Source organism: Urocitellus parryii, chromosome 9, assembly GCF_045843805.1.
Source record: "Urocitellus parryii isolate mUroPar1 chromosome 9, mUroPar1.hap1, whole genome shotgun sequence".
Lineage (NCBI taxonomy): Eukaryota > Metazoa > Chordata > Mammalia > Rodentia > Sciuridae > Urocitellus > Urocitellus parryii.
Window position 1 is genome coordinate 27,748,732 of NC_135539.1, and position 22,955 is coordinate 27,771,686.

At 51.7% G+C, this 22,955-nt stretch overlaps 1 protein-coding gene across 2 annotated transcripts in view; it reads right to left on the reverse strand.

The window, feature by feature from the left end:
* Hip1 (huntingtin interacting protein 1) overlaps positions 1-22,105 on the reverse strand; it is a 131,018-nt gene extending 108,913 nt beyond the window's left edge. For both annotated transcript variants that reach the window (XM_026396852.2, XM_026396851.2), the window contains exon 1: positions 21,919-22,105. In XM_026396852.2, coding sequence (XP_026252637.1) covers positions 21,919-22,038 — 120 coding nt within the window. In that variant the 5' untranslated portion in view covers positions 22,039-22,105. The remainder of the gene's footprint in view (positions 1-21,918) is intronic.
* Between the last annotated feature and the right edge of the window lie 850 nt (positions 22,106-22,955).

A 22,955-nucleotide genomic window follows, 5' to 3' on the forward strand; every position in this document is an offset into this window, starting at 1 on the left:
GCTCCTGGCCAAAGCCACCTGGCCCAGGCCTCTGGTGGGGAGTCTGGAGAGAAGCGAGGGCCTCTCCAGGCCTCGTGTGCACGGGTGGGCCGGGTCCCCACCACCGCACAGCACAGAAGCCCTGCCCTGGAGAACCACTGACACTGGTCCTAGAACCAGTGAGCTCAGCAGGACTCCACAGAGACAAGTACTAAATGGTCCTAAGAGACACAGTTCAGGGCACCTACAGGGTCCCAAGGACCCCAAGGCATACAATCTCCACCAAGATGACCCATAGCCCAAAATGACAAAAGGTAGAGGGGGAAAAATCATATGCTGTGCAAAGAGCAAATTCAACAGAGTGAAATTATATTCCAGGAATAAGAAATCACAGTCTCCTGTAAGAAACATCTGAAAAATGATACTTTTTAAACCAGGTGTGATAGCGCACACCTGTAATTCCGGTGACTTGAGAGGATGAGGCAGGAGAATCACAAGTTCAAGGCCAGACTCAGCAACTTAGGGAGACCCTGTCTTGAAGTAAAAAATAAAAAGGGCTGGGGGTGTGGCTCATTGGCACAGTGCCTCTGAGTTCAATCCCCAGTAACAAAAAGCAACAAATAAACTAATAATACTTTATTTCTTACATTAAAGATAAAGGAACACAACCCACAAAATAAAACAAAGGCATTATAGAAAAAGAGTGAGTGGGTTTTAAAAGAAACAGGGTAGAAATTCCAGAAATCAAAGAGTAGAATCAGAAATACCTAAAGAGAGAATCAGTGAATAGGAAGACTGAATCTAAGGAAATCGACTAGAAGAAAAACAGAGAAAGAAAAAGAGACAGAAAAGAGAAATTAAAATAGAAAGGAGAATGAGAAGTTCCAAAACATACTTAATAGGAGTTCCAAAGGAAGAATAAGGGGAAAATCAGAAGCAATAATTGAAGAGACAAAGAAGGAAAAATTTCCAGAATCGGAGTAAAAGCTAAACCAAGTTCCAAGATTAATGAATTTAAAAACTCGATGCCCACAGTATACCACATTAAAAGACTCTTAGAAGCTATGGAAGAGGAAAGGTCACTGTTCAACAACTAGGCTAATTAAATGCCCGAGGACATGGAGTAACAGCACCAGAATGTGGGAGCCACAGCAGAGAGAGCCGCAGCAGCCGCACCTATTTCATCTGCTACCTGCATCTGGTATCCCCGCAGCCCAGGCAGCAGGAGGCAAGTGCCCAGGCTACGGCCCTGGGAAGGCTCTCACCATGGTACCCACAAGCACCTGGCACCATCCCACAGCTGTGTCCACAGCCAATGCTTGCAACTGAGACAACGAAAAGGAAAGTCCATTTTGCTGAATAGGTACTAGGGAGTAACACCTTCCGGTCAGCAAACAGTCACTGAATGTGACCTTAAAAAAATGGAATCATTGCCCAAAAAAAGGCAAAGGAAAGGACAGCAGAAGAATGAGCCAAAGAGGGTCCTCAGGCAAGGACTGAAGCAACCCAGGAGCAGAAACAGTCTTCAGATGAGAACATTCCAGGATCAAATGCAGCAGGAAATCAGTCTCCAGCAGACGAGTCTCCCAGCAGGCTCAGGAGGTGGTCGCCCTCTTGCAATGCTCAGAAGCCACCTAATGAACTATATTCTGGAAATGCAAATTGTACTCCCTGTTTTTAATACATCTTTAAATAAAAACAAATGACTTTTTCCTTTCTTTTTCTTTTCCAATTTTTAAAGTTGTGGTAAAACACATATAAAATTTAGCACCATAACCATTCTTAAGTATACAGTTTGGTGATTTCATGCATTCATGTTACTATACAACTATCAATACCATCCATTTCCAGAAGCTTTTTCATTTGGTAAAACTGAAACTATCCTATGACACTCCCCATTTCCCCTCCTCCCAGTCCATGAGAACCACCTGTCTGTCTCCTGTCTGTCTCTGTGCCTGACTACTCTGAGTACTTCATATATGTTGTATCATACAGTATTGGTCTGTTTATGACTGGCTTGTTTCACTTAGCATAATGTCCTCAAGGATGATCCATGTTGTAGCAAGCAATACAAATCCCTTCCTTTTAAAAGCTCCATGATGTTCCATTGTGTATACAAACACTGAATCACATTTTGCTTCTCTGGTCCCATGGATGGATATTTGGGTGGCTTCCGTGTTTTAGCTGATGTGAATACCACTGGTGTGACAGAATATCTCCCAGACACTCTACCTTGAATTCTTATGAGCACACAACCAGAAAAACTGCTGAATCACGTGGTAATTCCATTGTAACATTTTGAGAGACCACCACACCATTTTTCACAACAGACACTCCATTTTATTTTCCCACCAGCATGGCAAACGACTTCCAGTCTCTCTCCACATCTTCTCAAGTACTTATTTTTTGTTTACTGTTTTAAATAGAAGCAATCCTAATGGTTATAAAGTTGTGTCTCGTTGTGGATTTGATTTACACTGCACTAAGTAGTCATTCTGAGCATCCTTCATGCGCTTACTGACCATCAGTACATCTTCTTGGAGAATATCTCCTGAAGTACTTTACTCATTTTGAACAGGGTCGTTGTTGAGTTTTAAGAGTTTGCTATGCATTCTGGATATAAATCCTGTATCAGATTCTTGAGTTACAAATATTTTTCTCCCTCTTTGTGTTGTGTTTTGACTCTGTGGATCACATCTTTTGATGCACAAAATCTTTAGTTTTCAAAAACTCCAATTTGTCCATTCTTATTTGTTGTTGTTGCCTGTACCTTTGGTGTTATTTTCAAGTAATCACTGCCAAATCCAATGTCAGGAAGCTTTTGTCCTGTTTTCTTCCGAGTTTTATATTTTTAGGTCCTACATTGAGGTTATGGATTGATTTCGAGTAATCATAATAAATAAATCTAACTTCATTCTTTTGCATATATCCAGTTTTCCCAGAATTATTTGTTGACAAATTTGGGCTTTTCCCATTGAATGGTCTTGGCACTTTGTTGAAAATCATTTGATCCCATATATAAGGGTTTGTTTTATTCTATTTTCTTGCTCTGTCTGTCTGTCTGTCTGTCTGTCTGTATGGCAGTATCATGCTTTTTTGATTACTGCAGCTCTGTAGAAAATTTTGAAATTGGGAGTCCCCAGCTTTGTTCTGTTCTGTTCTTTTTTTCTTTCTTTCCTTCCTTCCTTCCTTCCTTTTTTCTTTCTTTTTTCCCCCCAGTATTGTTCTAGCTACTGAGGGTCCCTTGGGATTTCAAAGGAATTTTAGGATGGGCTTTTCTATTTCTGAGATTTTGACAGCAATTGCATTAATTGTATAGAGCTCTTTGGTTAGTAATGACACCTTGATAACAGCAAGCCTTCCAACTCATGAACGTAAGATGTGTTTCCACTTATTTATGTCTTTATTTCTTTCAAAATTACTTTAAAATATATATATATATATATATATATATATATATATATATATATTTAAATATATATTTTAGTTTTTAGGTGGACACAATATCTTTATTTTTTATGTGGTGTTGAGGATCGAACCCAGTGCCTCACACATGCCAGGCAGGCGCACTACCACTTGAGCCACATCCCCAGCCCTCAAAATTACTTTGTAATTAGCACTGTACAAGCCTTTCACCTTCTTGTTTAACTTAATTTTTAAGTAGTTTACTAGTTTGGAGTGCTATTAGAAGTATAATTATTTTCTTAACTTCCTTCTCAAATTGTTCATTTCAAATAGAAATGCAACTGATTTTTATATGTTGACTTTGTATCTTGCAACTTTGCTGAATTTGTGTACTGGTTCCAACAGGATTTTTTTTTTTTTGGTGGAATCTTTAGAATCATGTCATAAGTTCATATCTTTAGTGAACAGAGATAATTTTACTTCTTCCTTTCCAATTCTGATGCCTGATATTTATTTTCTTGCCCAACTGCTCTGGCCAGGACTTCCAGTAGTATGTTAAACAGAGCTGGCAGAGGTGGGCAACACAAACAAGACAGATGAGCAGTTTAAAATGTTTGGCTAGGATGCTGTCATTTGTGTCATGTATCATGTTAGAGAATATTTTTTTCCCTTTTTTTCTGGTAATGCCCTTTAAGTCAGTGGAATTCATTTTGCAGAATCACCGAGCTTCACCCCCAGCCTTTTTTTATTTTTTAATTTTGAGACAGGGTCTCATTAACTTGCCCAGGTTGACCTTGAACTTGCAATCCTCCTGCCTCAGCCTCCCAAGTAGCTGGGATTACAGGTGTGCGCCACCACACCTGGCTAGGTCTAAGGAATTCTAGGCGACTGTTATATTTCTATCCAATAAAACCTCCCTAAATCAAATATCCCACTAGTTTCCAGTTTTGCTGAAATTAAATAACCAGTACACGATTTTACTCCTCCTCCTCCTTCTGTTTTTTAGTCTCTGTGTCTTCTACATGGTCTCTTGTCTTCCTATCAGAATTGTACATCCATGGCAATATCCTGCTAGGAAAGATCTGGAATTTCCCCAAAATAGTTAATGTTTGGATGTAATGGGGCACATCCTGCACTATCAGCTGACTCCTCATAGAGACTAACAAGCTGGCAACATTTTCAACATCTGAGCTCTGATGTCCTCTGAGGGTTTGCACTCCTCCAAATGTTAAGTTAGAACATCACTCAAGTGATTCTTTGGCAAAGTATCTCAATTAACACCACTTAGGCTTTTTAATACTAGGTTAGTTATTCATAACGTTTCTATACAGATCACAAAAAACGTAGTTATAAAATCTTAATTATCACAGAGGGAAGAAAAAGAGGGTGAGATGTTGATACTGTCACACCCAAAGGCTAAGAGCTTCCTACCCTGAGCTTCTCTAAGAAAGAGATACTTGGTTTCTCTCTCCCCAAAGAGATACAAGTTCAGCCCCAAAGGAAGTTCAGAAGAATTCCTACCAAAGAGAGAGAGAGAGAGAGAGAGAGAATCCTACTTACAGAAGGGACATTTGAGATTCAAAAACCTCATCACCCCAAAGGTTTTACAGTGGCCACCCCATCAGCCCAAGACAGAGCCCAGGGGAGGGAGCAGAGGATACCGTTGGGATGGGCCTGATCTGATCCCCGTGCAGACCTCTCCGAGACATGAACTGTTCCCCAGCCTCTGCATCTTCAGGAAAGACCCCAGGGCCCCAGCCCTTGTCATCTGCTGCTTCTCCACCAATGACAATGACCCGCTGGGCTGGGGGCTTTCTGAGGGTGGCTCCCCACCTGTCCCTGCTAGCCCTGGGGCTGGGGCACAGTCTGCAGGGCTTGGCAGGGAGGACGCTGCCCGGCATCAGTCTCCAGCACAGGAGGTATTTCTAAATAGAGACAAGAAGGGATTACCCAGAAAGGCCTGCCTGGCCACAGGGATCTAAACACCAAGCCCAGGCTGCTGCGGCAGGCCCCATGAACATCTGGCATTTCCATAATTGAAACATTGATGCCAACCGTGACCCTGCTGCAGGGGCCCCAAGAAAACCTGGTGTAACTACTCTTTTCTTTACAGAAAAGAGAAAAAAGTTCCTTTCTCCCTCTCCCTGTTCAGACATAACATCACAGCAGAGCTCTTTAAATATCTGTGCTGGGAGGCTATATTTAGCCACTGTTTGGCCCTCAAAATGAGCCTGATTTCCTGTGGCAAGAAGTTCTCAGCACCAGGAGGGAGGCCAGGAGGACTCTGCCCATAGACTAATGGCCCCAGAGCCAAGGGGTCCAAACAGCGTCTGAAAAGACCCAGCTGCTTTTCCTAAATGGGGGGCTGGCACCTACGACAGCGGGGGAGCGAGGAAGGGAACGTTTCCGAAGTCACTCTGGAGAATATAGAGACCCAACCATCAGCCAACGATCCTTGGGCAGAGGCAGGCGGCCACCCCCACACTCCTGGCTCACCCATCACTGACGAACGTCTTCCATCAGTGGCTCCCCCTCCCATTCACGTTTCTCCTCCATCGCCGACTCCATTCATTCACTCTCAGCACATTTGTCTCCTCGGGGCCGATGTCCTACAAGGGTTCGAGGTCAGAAGGTGGACGAGACCCACAACCATGGGACTGGGAGGCCACCACAGAAAGGGCCCTTGGAGGGGCACAAAGTGAGTGCCCTGGGGAACCAGGACACCTCTCCTGGAGGCATGGGGAGGCCCCAGGAGGGAAGGGACAAGAGGAACCAGCAATGGCTGCGGCTCTGAACCCTTGCTCCACCCCTCGCTGAGCCCAGAAGTCAGTACAACATCCCAGACTACCAGGGGCTCTCGAGGGGCTCTCCACGGGGCGCCAGGGGATGATGGAGGAAAATGGAGCTGGGTTAAGATCACCTGGCTGCAGAGCCTCCTAGCCCACTGCGGCAGGTGGAGGTGACGGGAGCGTCTGCCAGGCTGCAGGCAAAGCCCCAGCTCCATCCCTCCATTTCTGTCTCACCTAGGGCAGGTGGGGCAGCCCCCGTCAGAGCTGGGGAACTGACTCTCCCTCCCCAGAATGTGCCTGTCTGGTCTCTCAACCTGTGGGGATCTCTGGTGTCCCCAGAGATGAAAGGCCTCTTGGGGGCCAGGGAGTCACGCTGACTCCCCCCTAAGGGTCTGCAGGGAATTCTCCATCCTTTCTTTCTTTTGGGTTCGAGATAATTTTAGATCTTCAGAAGAACTGCAAAAATAGCACAGAGTTCCTGCATGCCCTTCACCCAGCTCCCCCTTCCGTGGTACCTCAGGTCTTAGTCACCACAGACAAGGCCGAAAGACTAAGAAAGCCATTGTGGTGTCCCACTATTAGCTCTGCTACAGAGCGACTCTGCATCTCGCCGTGTTCCCGTGTTCCCACGTTGCCGCTCCAGGACGCAGCCCAGCTGCTTGGCCCCCTCCGGCCTGTTCCTTCACCCTTCCCGTGCTTTCGTGACCTTGACCCTTTCCCTGAAGGGCAGTGGTCAGGTATTTTGTGCAACACCCCTCAATGTGGGTTTATCTGACTTTTTCTCATGACACAGCTGAGGTTTTGCACTTATGGCAAGAAAACCACAGAGGCCATGAACTTGGCTAAGGCCATCACACCTGGGGCCATTCATTTTAACACAGCACCATCTTGGGTCTCGGTGGATAGAGGGGATGACCCTATGAGACGTGTTATCTCCATTATACAAGTGGGAAAACCAAGGCAAACAGGTTAAGGCTCTGCCCAAGGCTGTGGCAGTGGCATGGTCAGAACTTGAACTTGGTTCTGTCCTTGGGGCTTTCTCCTGCGTGCTCAGCTCTCACCTCCACTCTTCCTAGTTCAGTCCTCGTGGCCTTGATTGAACAGGGATGGCTGGACTCAGAGGGGCCATCTCTCTGATCATCCCCAGCCCAACAAGCAGTCAGGACAATGGCCAGTGCTAATCAAGCACCTACTATGTGCCTGCAGCAGTGTTTCCTCTTGTATACATAAGGGGGCCTCATTCAACTCCTTCCAAAACACAACGGAGTAGAAACCACCGGAACGAATGTCTCATCTCAAATTCTGGGACCAGGCTGTGTTGAGAAGTGAGACCCTGGAGGTCTGGGCAAGGCCCTTGAATGGCGGAGAGTAATGTCCTTGCAGTGTGGTGCGTGCACACTAAGATTGGGAAGCCATCAAGACCAAGCAGGGTCCAGACAGCCGCAGGTCTGGCTCCTAATGAACTTTTGGTTTTCAGGGCTTTGGGTATTTCAGCATTTCGGAGAATGGAATGTGCACTATACTGTTTGTACATGAAGCCACTGAGGCTAGAGGGACCCCTAGGCAGTCACTGATCAGTCCTGACCCAACCCTGAGGCCCAGGTAGAACAATGGCCAGGAATCTCCTCCAGGCCTTTAAGACTCTTATTACTAGGTTTTTATTTTCGATTTTTCCCACAACAAAAGCCATTCTAAATATCTTCAAATGGCACTCAGAATAAATGGAAATTAATTTTCAAAACTCTCAGGCTCTGGGCTGCTCCTGGGACAGGGCACAAAGGGATGACCTTGTCCTCACCCTCAACCCTATGGTATAGTTATTGTCTCTCTAGGGATTTAGAGGAATTTTTTTTCTCTTCCCACAGAAACATGATTAATGCCCTCAGATCAGTTCTGTCTCTATCTAAGCTCCCAAAAGCGGTCTGAGAGGGTCAGAGAGGGCCAAGTCCTCCAGGTCACAGGACACCCTAGACAGCTCAGACGCTCCATCATGTCACTGTTAAATCATCTCTGGATTGAGCTGGGCACAGTGGCACACACCTGTAATCTAGCAGCTCTGGAGGCTGAGGCAGGAGGATCGTGAGTTCAAAGCCAGTCTCAGCAACTCAGTGAAGCCCTAAGCAACTCAGCGAGACCCTGTCTCTAAATAAAATAGAAAAAAGGGCCGGGATGGGGCTCAGTGGTTAAGTGCCTCTAGGTTCAAAAAACGAGCCTGTAGGACTATCTGAGTATGATTATATACATGTTTGACTTTCATGAAAATAAAACATAAAACAAAAAATCAAGACCTTGCAATTAGGAATAGACACAGCTGGGGCTCGACCCCCAGACTTCTGACTTGGAGCCGACATCCTCGTCCCCTGCACCTTGCTTCTGCCTCCCCCGTAGCAGACTCGGTGGCTCCTCTGCACTCTGCATCCTTCCAGTTGTCACCTCTGGGCCACGAGGCCCTTCCTGAGGCCACTGATCCAGAAACACACAGATCCCCCCCAGCATGCAGTCTCCCAAGGCCCTGTATGAGGAGGTCACTCGTGGGCCCTGGGAGCTCCGGTAATCCCCCGGGGTCCTGGTGCCACCAGCTGACAGCGCACCTGCACACTCGGGGTGTCCAGTGCACACCGGTCTCCGTGACCTTTAACTCAGGCCTAACCAGGGAGCAAGTAAACCAGGAATCCAGACCCATGTGTGCACACAACCCACTTCTGTGCACCTACTGCGTGCCAAAGACTACTCTAGCCCCCAAACATAGGAGCCAGGAGCACTGGAGGAAGAGCAGCAATAGGCTGGTGGTTCTGAGCACCCTGGAGGAGGCACCCAGCCCAGCGCTCTGGGCTGTCAACACCCAGGAGACGGACATTCTGGTCCCTGTGCTGCAGTCAGGGGAGCTCTCCTAAACCGAGCTGAACTCACTCATGCCCACCCCATCCATCAGCCAGTCCGCCTGGGACCCGCAGCAGGGGCACCATCTGGATCCAAAGCCAGGCTTAGGCTCCACCCTCAAGGCCTCGATCCAAGTCTGGGTCTCTCCGACCAGGCTCTGAGGTGAGGTGCAACCTCTGGGCGGGTTGTTTTCCTTTTCTGACACACGATTTCCTTTAGGAAATGAGACCACACCTCAGATAACACTGGGCTCGGGGAGGCGAGCCGATGAATCTGAGCTGGTGGAAGACAATGGGGGGCTCTAGCAAACCACTGTCCATGCGCTGGCCGCAGCTCACCCTCAGGTTTGGTTTTAAAATGTAAGGAGGGGGCTAGGGACACAGCTCAGGGTGCAGCGCTGGCCTGGCACACACAAGGCCCTGAAGATGGAACCAGGGAAGGGAAAAGAAAATGCCCACTGAGGTTTGTGTGGCCAAGGTGACGCGGCAGGAAGCAGGAAGGGGCTCACGGAGGAGGGACAGCTAACAGAACTTAGTGTCCAGAGTTGGGAACCAGGAGAGCAGAGCTGAGTGACAAGGGCCAGGAGTTGTGGAAAGGCAGTGGACACGGGCAGGGTCCCTTAGTGCTGCCCATGTTCCTACAGACGGCTACTCCAGCACGAGAACTCCCTGAGCCTTCGGGGCAATCTCATCCAACGCCTTGGGTCCCAGGCAGAAGACCTACGCAGGGCGGGGGCCATGGGGGACAGAGAGCGCAGAGCTGGTTTAGGATGTGCGCGGTTCCCCAGATGCCCACGTGTTAAAGGCCTGTCCTCAGCTTGGTGCTTTTGGAAGGTGGTGGAAACTATAAGAGGTGAGGTCTAGGATGAGGTCTTTATGTCGCTGGGAATGAGCCCTCAAAGGGGGATTATGGGACCCCAGTCTCTTCCTCTTTCTCTTTTTCACTTCCTGGCCACCAGGTGAGTGGTTTTGCTTCCCAGGTGCTCCCGCCATGATGTACCATACAGTCACAGGCCCAAAGCAACAGGGACAACCAACCAGAGGCTGAGACCTCTGTGAGCCCAAATCAACTTTTTCTCTTCTTACATTGCTCCTATCTCCAGTGTTTGTTACAGTAACAGAAAGCTGACCCACATACAGCATGGAGGAGCAAGGCTTCCTAAATCTTAATCCAGTGCTCTGGGAGCGCCCTACGGCCCTGCAGCTAATCCCAGGAATACTGGGAAGCCCCAGACCCCCACCCAGGAGGCCAGACCTGAGGACAGCCCTCACACACCCCACCTCTGCTTCCTGCCTTCCAGCCCGCTCCTCCCCCGGCATGGCTGTCGTCATTAGAGTTTTCCCATCTGCCTTTTTCAACAGCACAGCACTTGATCAAAAAAAAGATTTTTTTTTTTAAGGTTAAGTAGATTATATCTGTGATCCTCAAACTTGGAATTACACCAAAGAATTCCCTGGCCCAAGAGGAAAAATGTCTTGAACAGGCTGCTGAGCTGCCCTTCCAGGCTAAAACGTCTGTGAACCAGTGCCAGGGACGGAAAGCCAGTCCTGATCTGCAGCCACCGCGCACAGATGAAATAGCAGGATCCCTTCCAGGCTGAGGGTGGCCCGTGGGCGTGGCCAGGCATAGCGTCCTTTAGCCTCTCACCTGGAGTGCGGGGGCACCTGTCACCCTGGATTCCTTTTCTGCCACTGTTACAACAGAGTGAAACCAGCTCTGCAGCCGGAAACAATGCCATCGGTCCCACGGTCCTGGGGTGCAGGCCACCAGGGTCTCAGTGGGCAAAGGTCAAGGGGCAGCAAAGCCGTCTTCCTCACGAGACGCCCGGGAATAACCCACGTCCCAAGTCGGCTGTGGGAGCATCGTTCCCTGCAGCCCCCCGCCTGAGGTCCCTGTGTGCTGGCTGCCTCCCGGCCATCGGCCACCCCCACCACTCGAGGCCTCTCTTTGGTCCTTGCACCTGGGTCCTGCATCTCAGAGGCAGCGATGGCGGTGAATCATTTCCAGGCTATACGAGTAAGGTGCATGTGAAACATATGAAATTCGTGTTTAGACTTGGATCCCAACTCCAAAAAAATCTCACATGTACATGCAAATATTCTGCCATCTGAAAGAGTCCGCGTGCTTAGAGTTTCTGTCGTGCTCGAGCGCTCTGCCTTCAAAGGCCCTTGTATTGAGCCTGGGCCCACCTGGGTGAGCCAAGGTCCTCTCCTTGACTCCATCCAGTGTCCCTTCTGCCACATGACATAACACTCACAGGTCACAGTACTGGGGTGTGGATATGCTAGAAGTGGAATGTTATTCTACTTAACACCGCATTCCACACTTCTAGGCCACAGAGGGACCCCTGCCAGCCCCCTGCGGCACACACCCAGGGAGCAGTGCCCAGGGCCACTGGTTCCGAGGGCAGCGAGCCCACATACAAAAGCGGCCTCAAAAGATCCCTCCTGCTGAGTTCTCCATATGGCAGGCACTTGCCTTCACCCTACAGTGCCACTGAGAATTCTGTGCCAGCTGGACATGGAGAAGGCCAAATGTGCCTACCTAAAGGCCAAGCACCTGCCTTAGAGTGGACACTGGGCCTCTCGCATTTTGTTATAGCAACGATCTGATGCAATCAGGCCCCTACCGGGCAAGATGAGCTCACTCAATAAACGTTTGCAAAGGCCACAGTCCTGTGTGGGACAGAGACCCGGACAAACACAGACCACAAAGCCACTGTCACAGTAGCTTGGGCAGCCCTCCTCTGAAATGCTACAAAAGCCAAAGTGCTCCAGGATCTGAAACTTGCTGAGCATGAAGTGACCCCACAGTGGGAGATTCTACCCTGACCCATGTGACACCACAGATAGGATACAGGGGCAGTAAAACATTCCACAAAATGTTACTGGGGGCTGTGTGTGGAGCGCATAGGAAACAGAAGTGAATCTCCTGTTCAGATTCGGGTGGCACCAGAGGTCCCTATGGACACGCAAACATTCCACCACCCAAAACACTCTGGCCCCAGGTACAGGTGGGACATTCATTCTGTAATCAGGTCAATCTGCCTATAGGCATGGGGGGGTTCCCAAGAGGAGGTAGACCTAAGGAAGGACTTACAGGGCGAAGAAGAGTCTGGCAGGTGGATGAAGAGGCATCACCTGGGAAGCCATAGAGGGAGGGGACAGCTAAGCTGGGCAAGCTCAGGGGCACAGCAGGCCCTGGGGAGAGCGTGGAGGACGAGACAGCAGGACTCAGTGGCCAGCCCACCTCAGGGGAGAGCAAGTGGGTGTCAAAAGACGCCTCGGAGGAGGTCATCTCCAAGGACCAGGGAGGCTTCCCCAACTGACTCCCCAGAACGGAGCCTCAGGGGGAGGAGCAGGTGTACAGCGGCAAGGGGCTCAGGGGACAGGGGACGGGCACTGTCCTCAGGAACCGTGATGGGTCTAGACTGCCCAGCAGGCTCGTCCTGGAATCACCAAGTCCCTCCCCAGCAGGGGTCGGGAAGCCCCTGAGGACACCCCAGCCTGGCGGAGAGCGGGGCTCAGGCAGGGGCTTCCCGGGGCTGCACCCGCCACGCACTTTCAGATTCAGGGTTAGCTCCTTGGGATCACAGACCTGGGACCCAAAGTGGCTGGTGCTCACTGAGGGCTTTATGCAAAGTACTTTATCTTTATCTTTGTCCCACGACCCTTATCAAGTGTTGCTTGGGGCCGGATAGTGAGCTTCAAGACCCACTGTGGTACCAAGGTGACAAAGACACATGCACACGTGTGGGGGCTGCTGGGGGTGGCAGCCAGGTCCCCGCATACACCACGCACGCTCTCCTGCTGAGCTGCACCCCAGCCCCCAACATGAGCCAAAAGCACAGAGGTGGAGTCCCTGAGCCACCTGTCACTCTGCTCAGGGAGCTAGAGCCGGGTGCCTAGTTCTGAAGTAGGAAAAGCATGGCGCCCACCAGGACGTGCCCGGGGAAAGCCACACAGAAGGCCCTGCTCCCAGGACGGCAGGCAGGGGAGGCACGCAGCAGGTCACACACAGCAGGTCACACACAGCCGCCTCCACGTCAACCACAATCCTATGGGGGGGCCAGGGACACCACCATCCAGAGACCCCAAAGAACCCCTGTTCCTGATGACACCCCAGCTCCCGGCCGCTCCCTGCAGCCCTTCTGGGGCCAACATTTGCCTCAGGAGGTGGACCTTTGGGACCTCGCCCTCCCCGGGGCACTTTCCACCTGGACGGAACAGATGTCCCAGTCCTGGCCACGGGGCACTTCCGCTAGGTGCTGGGGCGTCACACTACGGAGAGAGGAAGGAGGGCAGCCGCAGGACACACAGGGGAGCCAAGGCCACACGCTGAGGGGGGCTAATGACAGGTCTCTGCTCGGCTACAAGTCACAGCAGCACAGAAACCAAAGCTCCCCTCCAGGGCGGGCGCGCGGCCAACAGGAGGCTGTATCTGAAAGAGCCCTCAAAGGAGGTTTGGGAAGATAAGAGGCAGGTTCCTAGACACTGGCTCCTACGCCCTGGGAGGAGCTCTCTCGGTGATCTATTGCTCGCTTTCTTTTTTTTTTTTTTGTATAGGGCACTGGACCCAGGGGCACTTCACCACTGAGCCACATCCCCAACCCTTGGTAGTATTATTTTTTAATTCTGAGACAAGGTCTCGCTACACTGCTTAGGGCTCGCTAAGTTGCTGAGGCTGGCCTCGAATGTGTACTGTAATCCTCCTGCCTCAGCCTCCCAAGTCACTGGAATTACAGGAGTATGCCAGGCACTTCTTCTGTTCTTAACTTTTGAAAGTATAATATAAATATTATAATATGCACAAAGACTGGGGATGTAGCTCAGTTGGTAGAGTGCTTGCCTCCCATGCACAAGGAAGGCCCTGGGTTCAATCCCCAGCACTAAAATATATATATACATACACACACAAACACACACACACACACACACACCAAAAAAAAAAGGTACAGTGAATTATCACAAACTCCTGCCAGGCTAATAGCCTGCAGACTGGGTCCAAATGCTCCACCCCCCACCTCACCCTACCCCCGTCACTAACCTGTCCTGAACCCAAGAATGATTTAATGGACTTTCACGGTAATGGCTTCCTTTTTTATTTATAGTTTTACTATCTAAGCAACCACTTGTGAATATTGGCTTTGTTTTGCCTGTTTTTTTGAACCTGACTTACAGGGAAGCATACAGAAGGTATCCCTTTGTGTCTGCCTTTTCTTCACTCAACGTATGTTTCTAAGGTTCATCCATCCTGTTGAATACAATCAGAGTTTATTCATTTTCATGAGTGCATAGTACTCCAATGACCAGTTATGTCACAATTTATGTATCCATCTATTGTGGATGGACTTTGGGGTTGTTTCCAGGTTAGGACTATTACAAATGATTACAAATATTCTTCTAAGTATCTTCTGGTGCATGGACAACACTTCCATTAGGTATGTACGTAGCAGTGTCCCTGCTGAATCGAGTGTGTCTCTTCAATTTGAGGACAATGTTAGCTCTACTCCTCAGCACGGGCACCCGTTTCCGGCCCCATCAGCAAGGATGTGAGGATTCTCATGCTCTGCATCCTTGCAAATGCTTGATGCTCTCTGGTTTTCGTGGTTTTATTGTTTTTTGGGCTTTTCACCACTTTTGTTTCAGCCATCCTGATGGGCATGTCACCGTGACCTCAATACACACTTTCCTGATTACTAAGGAAGCTGCACACCTTTTTGCATGCTCCTGGCCATCTGTCCTCTTTCATGAAGTATCTCCTGCAAAAATCATTTATTTCCTCATTAGGTTGTGTTATGTTTTTATACAGCCCTTTTTTTTTTCTTTTTTGAGACGATCTCACTACATTGCCCAGGCTAGTCATCAACTTCTAGGCTCAAGAAATCGTCCTGCATCAGCCTCCTGAGTAGCTGGGACTACATGCATGTACCCCTGTGCCCAAGTGAATACAGATCCTTTGATGGGCTTATGTGTGTTACAAAAATTTTCCTCTGGGAGGGATCTTAAATGTCCAAGTAAGTCCATTGAAAAAGGCTTAGAAACAAAACCATTTTTAAGTTACCAGCCACAGATCAGGCTTCCGCTTTAAAGGGAAAAGCAGAACATCTGGGATCAGACACCACAGGTTTAAACCTCAGTTCTGCCCCTTCCTGAGTGCACTTAGGCAAGTCACTTAACCTCTCTGAGCCTCAGTGTCCATATCTGAAAGCCGACACAATTGTGGATTGCCCAGTTGTCTGTGGCTTCAAAGAGCTTATGTGTAAACATGCTCTCGGACCACAAACAGGAGTAGCGGTTGTTAAGTCAGAAGCAAAACTGGCTGCTGCCCGTGCAGACAGGCTGTCTCTCGGGCTGTCTCCTGGCGGCCTCCGCAGAGGCTGCAGCGGCAATCTTTCTAATCCAAGAAATACGCCCTTCTCTGGTTTGCAGTCTGAGCCACAGCCACCTTCAGAGCCGGTCCCTCTGCCCTCACCAACGTCAGATGGGGCTGCCCAGGGCCGGGAACGGGCTCCTCCCTGCCTGCCCAGGCAGGAAAACAGGAAGCAGCCTCCACCCTGCGGGAGGTGGAGTGGGCCCCTCTCCAGGCCACCAGGCTTCTTGATGCAGGAGCAGGCTGGCCACTGGCTCGCTGCATGAGCACGGCTGTGCCCCGCCACGCCCAGGCCGCTCCACACCAGGTCCTGGGGCTGCAGTAAGGGGCGCCCACTTGGTCCCGGCAGCACCTGGCAGGCAGGCCAGGCGAGGAAGGCCCCCTGCCCAACCCGGACAGAGCATCTGCTCTCCAGGGCCACACTCACAGTCCCCGTCCCCTCCCAAGGTGCTTCTGAGAGTCCCACAGCCCTGTCATCCGTTCCCCATGCTGGATGCTCCTCTTGAGGGAGCGATGGGAGCTCAGGGGAGACACACGTCCCTGTCACAGTGTGGAAGCCAGCTCAGGGGAGTTTATGAGCTAAAACATGTGAGAGCTGGAAAGACCTTCGGAATCTTGCCCAACCTCTCATTTTGCAACCAGAAACCCGGCAGCACACTCAGACGGCCTCACTCTCCGGGGTGCACTAGGACCCAAGCCTCGGGAGCTCTGATCCTAAGTGCTCAGGACCAGGACAGACTCTGATTTTGAATCTGGGGGCGGAGGTGGCTTAGTTTTTGTGAATCTGGGGGCGGGTAACTTGGAATAGCTGCATGTACATATGAATTCTGTGGGGGATGGGACTCTGGCTGAACACGAAATTCAGTCATGTTTCATGCAGGCCTCTACACGTGGCCTGAAGGCAGCTTCGCACCATAATTTTGATCATTTGGGGCATGAAAAAGGTCTCGTGCTGTGGAACTTTCCACTCGTAGCATCCTATTGGTACCTAAAAAGTCTGGGATTTTGGAGCACTTCAGACCAGATTTAGGGATGCTTGGCCTGAGAACCCCCACCGCCTGCTACCATCAGCCACATCCAGGGGCCCAGGACAAGAGGCCAGTCCATCTCCCTCCCTGGCAGGACCTTCTAGCTCAGACAGGGCCGTCATCAGATGGAAGCCCTGGCAGCAAACCCACGTTTCGGGATACTCAGGAGGTGCCCCACTTAGCGGAGTGGCACTTTGTCTTCTTCTAGACGCCAGAGGCAGACAGTCTCCTGCATGGCCCCAGCCTAGCTCACGGGCTTCCGGGGCACAGGGCGGTCACTTGGTAGTGCCATCATTGGTGACACCAAAGGAGACAGGGAGAATCTCAAACCGTGCAAAGGAAAAGCGGAAGTCCTGTGACAGCTCGTGACCCCGCCTTGGTTTGGGTTTTGTTTGGTTTTGGTTTTTCCCTTCTTTGTTTCAAGATGAGGTCTCACTATGTTGCCAGGTGGACCCTGAATCCCTGGGCTCTAGCGATCCTCCTGCCTTAGCTTCCCGAGGGCCAGGAGCACAGGTGCGCGCCCCGCCCCCAGCAGCGCCCCCCCTGCACACGGAGACTCAGAGCTGCCCTTGCAAGGGGAGCCACACGTGGGCACCACACTGTGGCTAAGGCCCCAAGTCTCTTGAATACAGGGTCTGGCTTCGACCAGGCTGCAGGAGCTGTCTCTGGAGAAGGACAGGGAGCAAAGGAGCAGGGGACAGACCAAGTCCCAGTCAACCGGAAGGAAGGGGAACTGACACCAGAGAGAAGAAGGGCAGGGCGGGTGGGCCAGGTGCAGACATCTGGGGAAGCGGTTTGGAGTGAGGAAGTCCGGAGGGAGAGGTGGGGAGCTGGCGCCATCGTAGAGGTGAGAACAGACACCACACCGTCAGAGGCGAGGACAGAGGAGTGGGAAGCTGGTGGGGACAGCCTGCCAGGGGTCCCCAGCAGCAGGGGCACAGAGGAGGAAGAAAGCACAGGATGAACACCCCTAGGCCAAAAATTCAAGATCCAAAACTTTCTGAACTTCGACAGGAGCACCACCAGAACCTGACCTTGTGTCACAGGTGACAGTCCAACACAGCAGCACCAACAATGCGGCATAAAGTCACCCACCCGCTCTGCGTTCAAGGTTAAACGGAACAACGGGCTTGTGTTTAGATGGGGGTCCTGTCCCCAAGACCGCTCACTGTGCACATCAAGAATTCCAAAATCCAAAACACAAACCACAGAGTCCAAACTTTCAAACTGTCTGGCCCCAGCCTTTCAGGTACAACTCAACACAGGCAACTCATGGATCTGCTGCAAAGATTGGAAAATTCAGCCCCCGGGGAGGCCTGGACCACTCACACCTGGGCAGGAACTGCTGGCACAGTCCTTCCCACCAGTGACTAGAAACCAGGAGAGGACAAAGCCAGGGGCCCGAAGAAAGCTCACAGCCTCCTTCAATCCCAACCAATGGAACCAGGAGGGGACAGAGAAGAACAGTGCCTTAAATACAAGAAGCCACCTCTGATGGTAAAGCAAACGGCAACGGGACTCAGGCTTAGCTCTCCCAGCAAGGAGGGGCCTGCCCAGGCCTCAGGGAGCCGGAGCGCGCCACACACCTGGTCAGGGAGGCACAGGGAGCTTGGCGCTGGGTGTTTGTGCTGACAGAGAGCAGACCTAAGATCACGGTTTTAAAGCAGGCCTGGGGCCATCTTGGTTTCTCACCCAGGACCCCCAGGGTTCCAGGGCCACCGGTCACCTTTTCTAGCTCTACATGAGAACTACATGGACTTTCAGAATGGCCAACGATTGCCCCAGACCTATGTGACAGAGTCCCTGCAGGGCAGGACCAGAAATATAGTATTTATTTTGAAGAACTTTCAAGATGTTTCTAAGGTGTGCCATGGATTCCTCTAGACCTAGCCTAAACCTTCACAGCTGGTGAATCTAAAGCTGGGCATCCACTGAAGATCATGATCAGGTTGGCAGAAACACCCTCACTGGCACAGGAAGAAGAAGACTTTGCCACTGATCAGGTGATTTCTTTTTCTTTCTTTTCTTTTTTTAATGGGTCTCATTATGTTGCCCATGCTGGCCTCAAAGTCCTGGGCTCGAGCAATCTTCCTGCCTTAGCCTCCCAAGTAGCTAGGACTACAGATATATGCCATCGTGCCCAACTGGCTTCTCTGTTCACTTGCTGTGTGATCTTGGACAAGTCATTTAGCTTCTCTGTACCTGAACTAAAGATAAATAACAACGACACAAAAGAATATGAACCTGAGCTACTAAATGGAATAAGGGATCAAACTCCCTGACATGTTCCTCGTACCCAGCAGGACTTCACAAAACACTTGCTTCTCTCTCTTCTCTAGATTCCAAGTCTCCTAGTTTCCTGGTACAGATGCATCAAGACTCTTCACTCTGTGGTAAGCTCTACCCAAAGAGGCTGCGACTCTCACCGGGTCCTATGTCCCTGTAGCCCTGGCCTCTCCTCCTGCCAAGCACTCACCTGTGTGCAGCAGCAGGCTGCAGGGTCTGGCTAACAGGCAGGCTGAGCCCATGAGGGTCAGGGTGGACCTGGGGTCCTGCCTTGGTTCCAAACCCTGCAGCAAAACTCAGTCCTCAGGGCCTTGGGTCCTCTGACCACACAGGTGCCCACCATGGCCAGCCCACCTCCCTGTGGACTCTCAGCTGCCCTGAGAGTCTCTATGCCTTATCTGTCTCTGGGTCCCCACTATGGTCTGTGCTTCCCAAATGAACACTGAAAGAATGTGCCAACCACTTTCTGGCTCAGTCCACACAGCCAGGTGTTTGGCTGAGAGAGGAGCCCTCCTAGCAGACGGGAGGGCACTGTGGCGGACAGGGCAGTGATTATTATAATCTCCCCAGGCAGATTATAATAATCACTGAATTATGCTCCACTTTGCAAACTCCTCTGCATATTATTTAATGTAATCCCCACCATAAGCCCACAAGGTAAATATTATTATTATTATTGTTATTGTTATTATTATTATTATTATTACAACAAGGATACTGAGGCTTAGGAAGTTTAGACAACTTGCCTGAGGTGTCACAGCCCATCCACATCACACATGCCCAATGTCTTCTAGCCAAGGCCAATGATGTGTCCCATGCTTAGAGGCAGCCCTTTGAGGTTGGGACTACTTCCAGCTGTGTGACCTCTGGCAAGTCACTTAACCACTCTTTGCTTCCATTTCCGCAGAGCAAAATGTGGCTGATACCCACCTCGCCAGTTCTTGCCCAGATTAAAGAAAGTAATATCATAAAGTACTATATTTGGAATGGTGCCCAAACTAATAATTAGTTACAATTATTATTATACTTTGAATGATTCTCTTGGTCTCTTAGCTCATTAATTTTTTTTTCTAATTCACTTTGGTATCTTCTAATATATTTGATAGGTAGCCATTAAAAATAAATAAATTTTGCAGACTGACTAATGCTAGGTTTTAAAACTGTTGTGTGTGGTTTGTTTTTGTTTTGTTTTGTTTTTTGCATTACTCTCCTATTCCCCTAAAGAGTTGACAACAGAAAACTCTTTTTGCTACAGTCTATACCTCCTACACACACACACACACACACACACACACACACACACAAATACTCACACACACACATGCACGTGCACGCACAGCCAATCTGGCCAATTACAAGTGTACCACAGAATATAAAATACCAGGAAACACTGACCTACACTTTCCTTGTTGGGCTGTCCCTGGATAGCTAGGGGACATGCCAGTCATGGCTGGAAATTTCACAAACCTAATTTCTATCACTATAATGAGTCAAACTCTTATGTATCATTTCTCTATTGCTCCAATTTTGACTTATCTGAGACTTTAGAAAGAATGGGCTGTTATAAAATAACATCTGTTTCTTTTCCCCTTTCAAATAAAAGAAAGAAAAGCCAGTCATGGTGGCACGTGCCTATAATCCCAGATACTCAGGAGGCTGAGGCAGGAGGATGACCCGTTTGGGGGCCAACCTCAGCAACTTGGCAAGACCCTGTCTCAAAATAAAAAATAAAAAGATCTGGGGATGTAATTCAGTGGTAAAGAACCCTGGGTTCAATTTCCAGTACCCAAAAAAATAAAAATAAAAAAGAATATATGCACCCTGTTTTGAGAAGGAAGAAGCCTCACATGACCAGGTAGCCAGTCAGGGCAGCAATGCCCAAGGTCAACAGAAAACTTCCCTTTTCACAAGAGTCCAATTCCCAAAGTCAGAGAATAAGCCCCATACCCAGGTGGACCCTGGGAGGCAGAGTGGATGACTCTCTCTCCCTCCCTCCTGGGTGAGGATGACCCTATTGCACACTCTCCAGGCTTCCGTGGGTGGGGCCAGAGGTTTCAGGAATAAGAGGAGGATGAAGTCCCTGGGGTAAAAAGCTTTATTCTTTGGAAGATTCCATTTATAGAACACTCAGGCAGGCCCTTGATATCTTTTCTATCTTTTCTACTTGCAGAACACGACAGGGGAACCAGCCTTTGGCAGTGGGAGACCAAGAGGATCTTCAAAGATTTCCTCTCTGTGAGCAAAAGGAGAAGAAATCTGCCCGTACAACTTTGGCACTGGAATTCAGAAAGGGGTTGTACTCTTTGAAATGGGTTTACATGCACACGTAGGGACGGATGGACACCATGAACGTGTGAGCTGTATTCAGTCCCATCAATACATCGCGCATTAAAAATGGGTTGTGGCTTTTTGTTGACACTGAGGAATTTTGGCGCCCAGCCCCGGTCAGGACAGACAAATAGGGCGATCTGTCCGGCACATCTTGCAGGGGGTGGGGGAGGGACCCACAATCCCAAGTCAGGAATCCGGGCACCGTGAGGCAGCGCACCCTGACCAGCAGCTAAGCGCCAGGCGCCCGCCCGGCATGCCCGCCCCAGCCTCCGGTCAGTCGCCGGGCTTGGCCACACGTCGCATTTCCTACATTCCTTCCCACTGCTCAGACCCCTTCGGCCCGACCCGGGAGGCCGACAGCTGCGGCCGGCGGGAGCCAAGCAGGGGCTCCAAGAAGGGGTCTGAGGGGCGGGGGAAGCCAGCGCATCTAGGACGCGATAGAAGGAGGGGAGGAAAGGCCCCCACCTCCCCACCCCGGCCAGCGCCCCCACACTCGCGAACCCAAGTGGCCCCAGTGCGCTGCCCCTGCCTAGGGGCCCTCCATCGACCCTTTTTGGAGCCTCCCCGTGGCCCCTGAGCGGCGCTCGCCGGGTCCAGCTCCCCGCGGCCGCACGGATCCCGCGGCTCCTCGGAGCCCGCCCCGCGCCTCCCTCCAGCTGCCCAGGCCAGCAGGGATGCCCGGTCCGACCTCCGGGGACCGCCCAGGTCTGCGCGCAGCATGCGCCCTCTCCCGGGCGCCCTGCCCGACCCTCTACCCGGCCTGCAGGACCCCCGCTCCCTTCAGAGCCCCTCCCGGACACTGCGTCTCTCGGGGTGTCCCAGAGATGCCCCGAGTCCCCCGTCCTCACCTGAGTCCGCTCGAAGCTCTCGCGCTCCGCCGCCTCCAGCCCCGCGCCCACACCGCGCCGGCTCAGCACCTTGGGCAGCGGGTTGGGCACCTGCTTCATGGAGCTGGCCATCCGATCCATGTCGCCGCGCGGAGCCGAGTCAGGGGCCCTCGGCCGCCCCGGGATCCCCGCGGCGCCGCCCGCCCCTCCCAACCCGCGGGGATCCGGCGCTAACGGGACGGCTCCCGCCTCCCACTGGCTGGGAGCGCCGTCGGTCTCCCCTAAGCCCCGCCCCCTCCAAAGAGGCTTCCCCGCCCGCCCCCGCCTCCGGAGTCGCTCGACTCGCGCTGCCCGGCTGGCCCCTCGGGGCCGCAGGCGCGCCGTGATTGGCCCGAAAGCCCTTCCGTCACCGAAGTCCCGCCGCGGGGCGGGACCTGGGCGGGCTGCCCTGACCTGCCCGGGCTCTCCCCGCCTCCACACCCGGCGCGCGCCTCCCCTCCCCCGCCGGCCGGCCGAGCGGCTCCCCGGGCGCTCTGCGCTCCGAGGCCGCCGCGGCTCCCGCTCCCGCCGGGCTGCCCCGGAGTCCCGCGGTGGTGGGCGGGGCAGCCGCCGGGGAGTCGGGCCTCCCCAGGGCGTCCCGGCCGACCTGGGCAAGGCTTGTTTACTCCCTTCCGGCCCGGGACGGGAGCGCGGGAAGGACGGCTGCACCGCCGGGAATTGCTGCCCCGCGCCGGCTGGACCCGCGCCGGCGGCCGCTGAATCCGGCCGCCGGTGCCCCGCCGCGCTCCGCCTTTGCTCTCTCCCGCATCCTGACCCTGCAGGACCCCCGCTCTACCCGTCCTGCAGTGACCGTAGAGCCGCGGTCCTGGGGCGCTGGGCTGGATCCACGGGAACCTCCAGGACTTCTTCCCGGACCCGCATCGTCTGGACCCGACCGGGGCTTGCTTGTTGGTAGAAGCCCCTGTAGACACTGTGCCCACGCGATTGAGGGCCACCGCGCGTCCTGTGCCGACGTCGGCAAGGGCACCAGCGGACGAGGGAGAGTTCTCCTCGGCGGA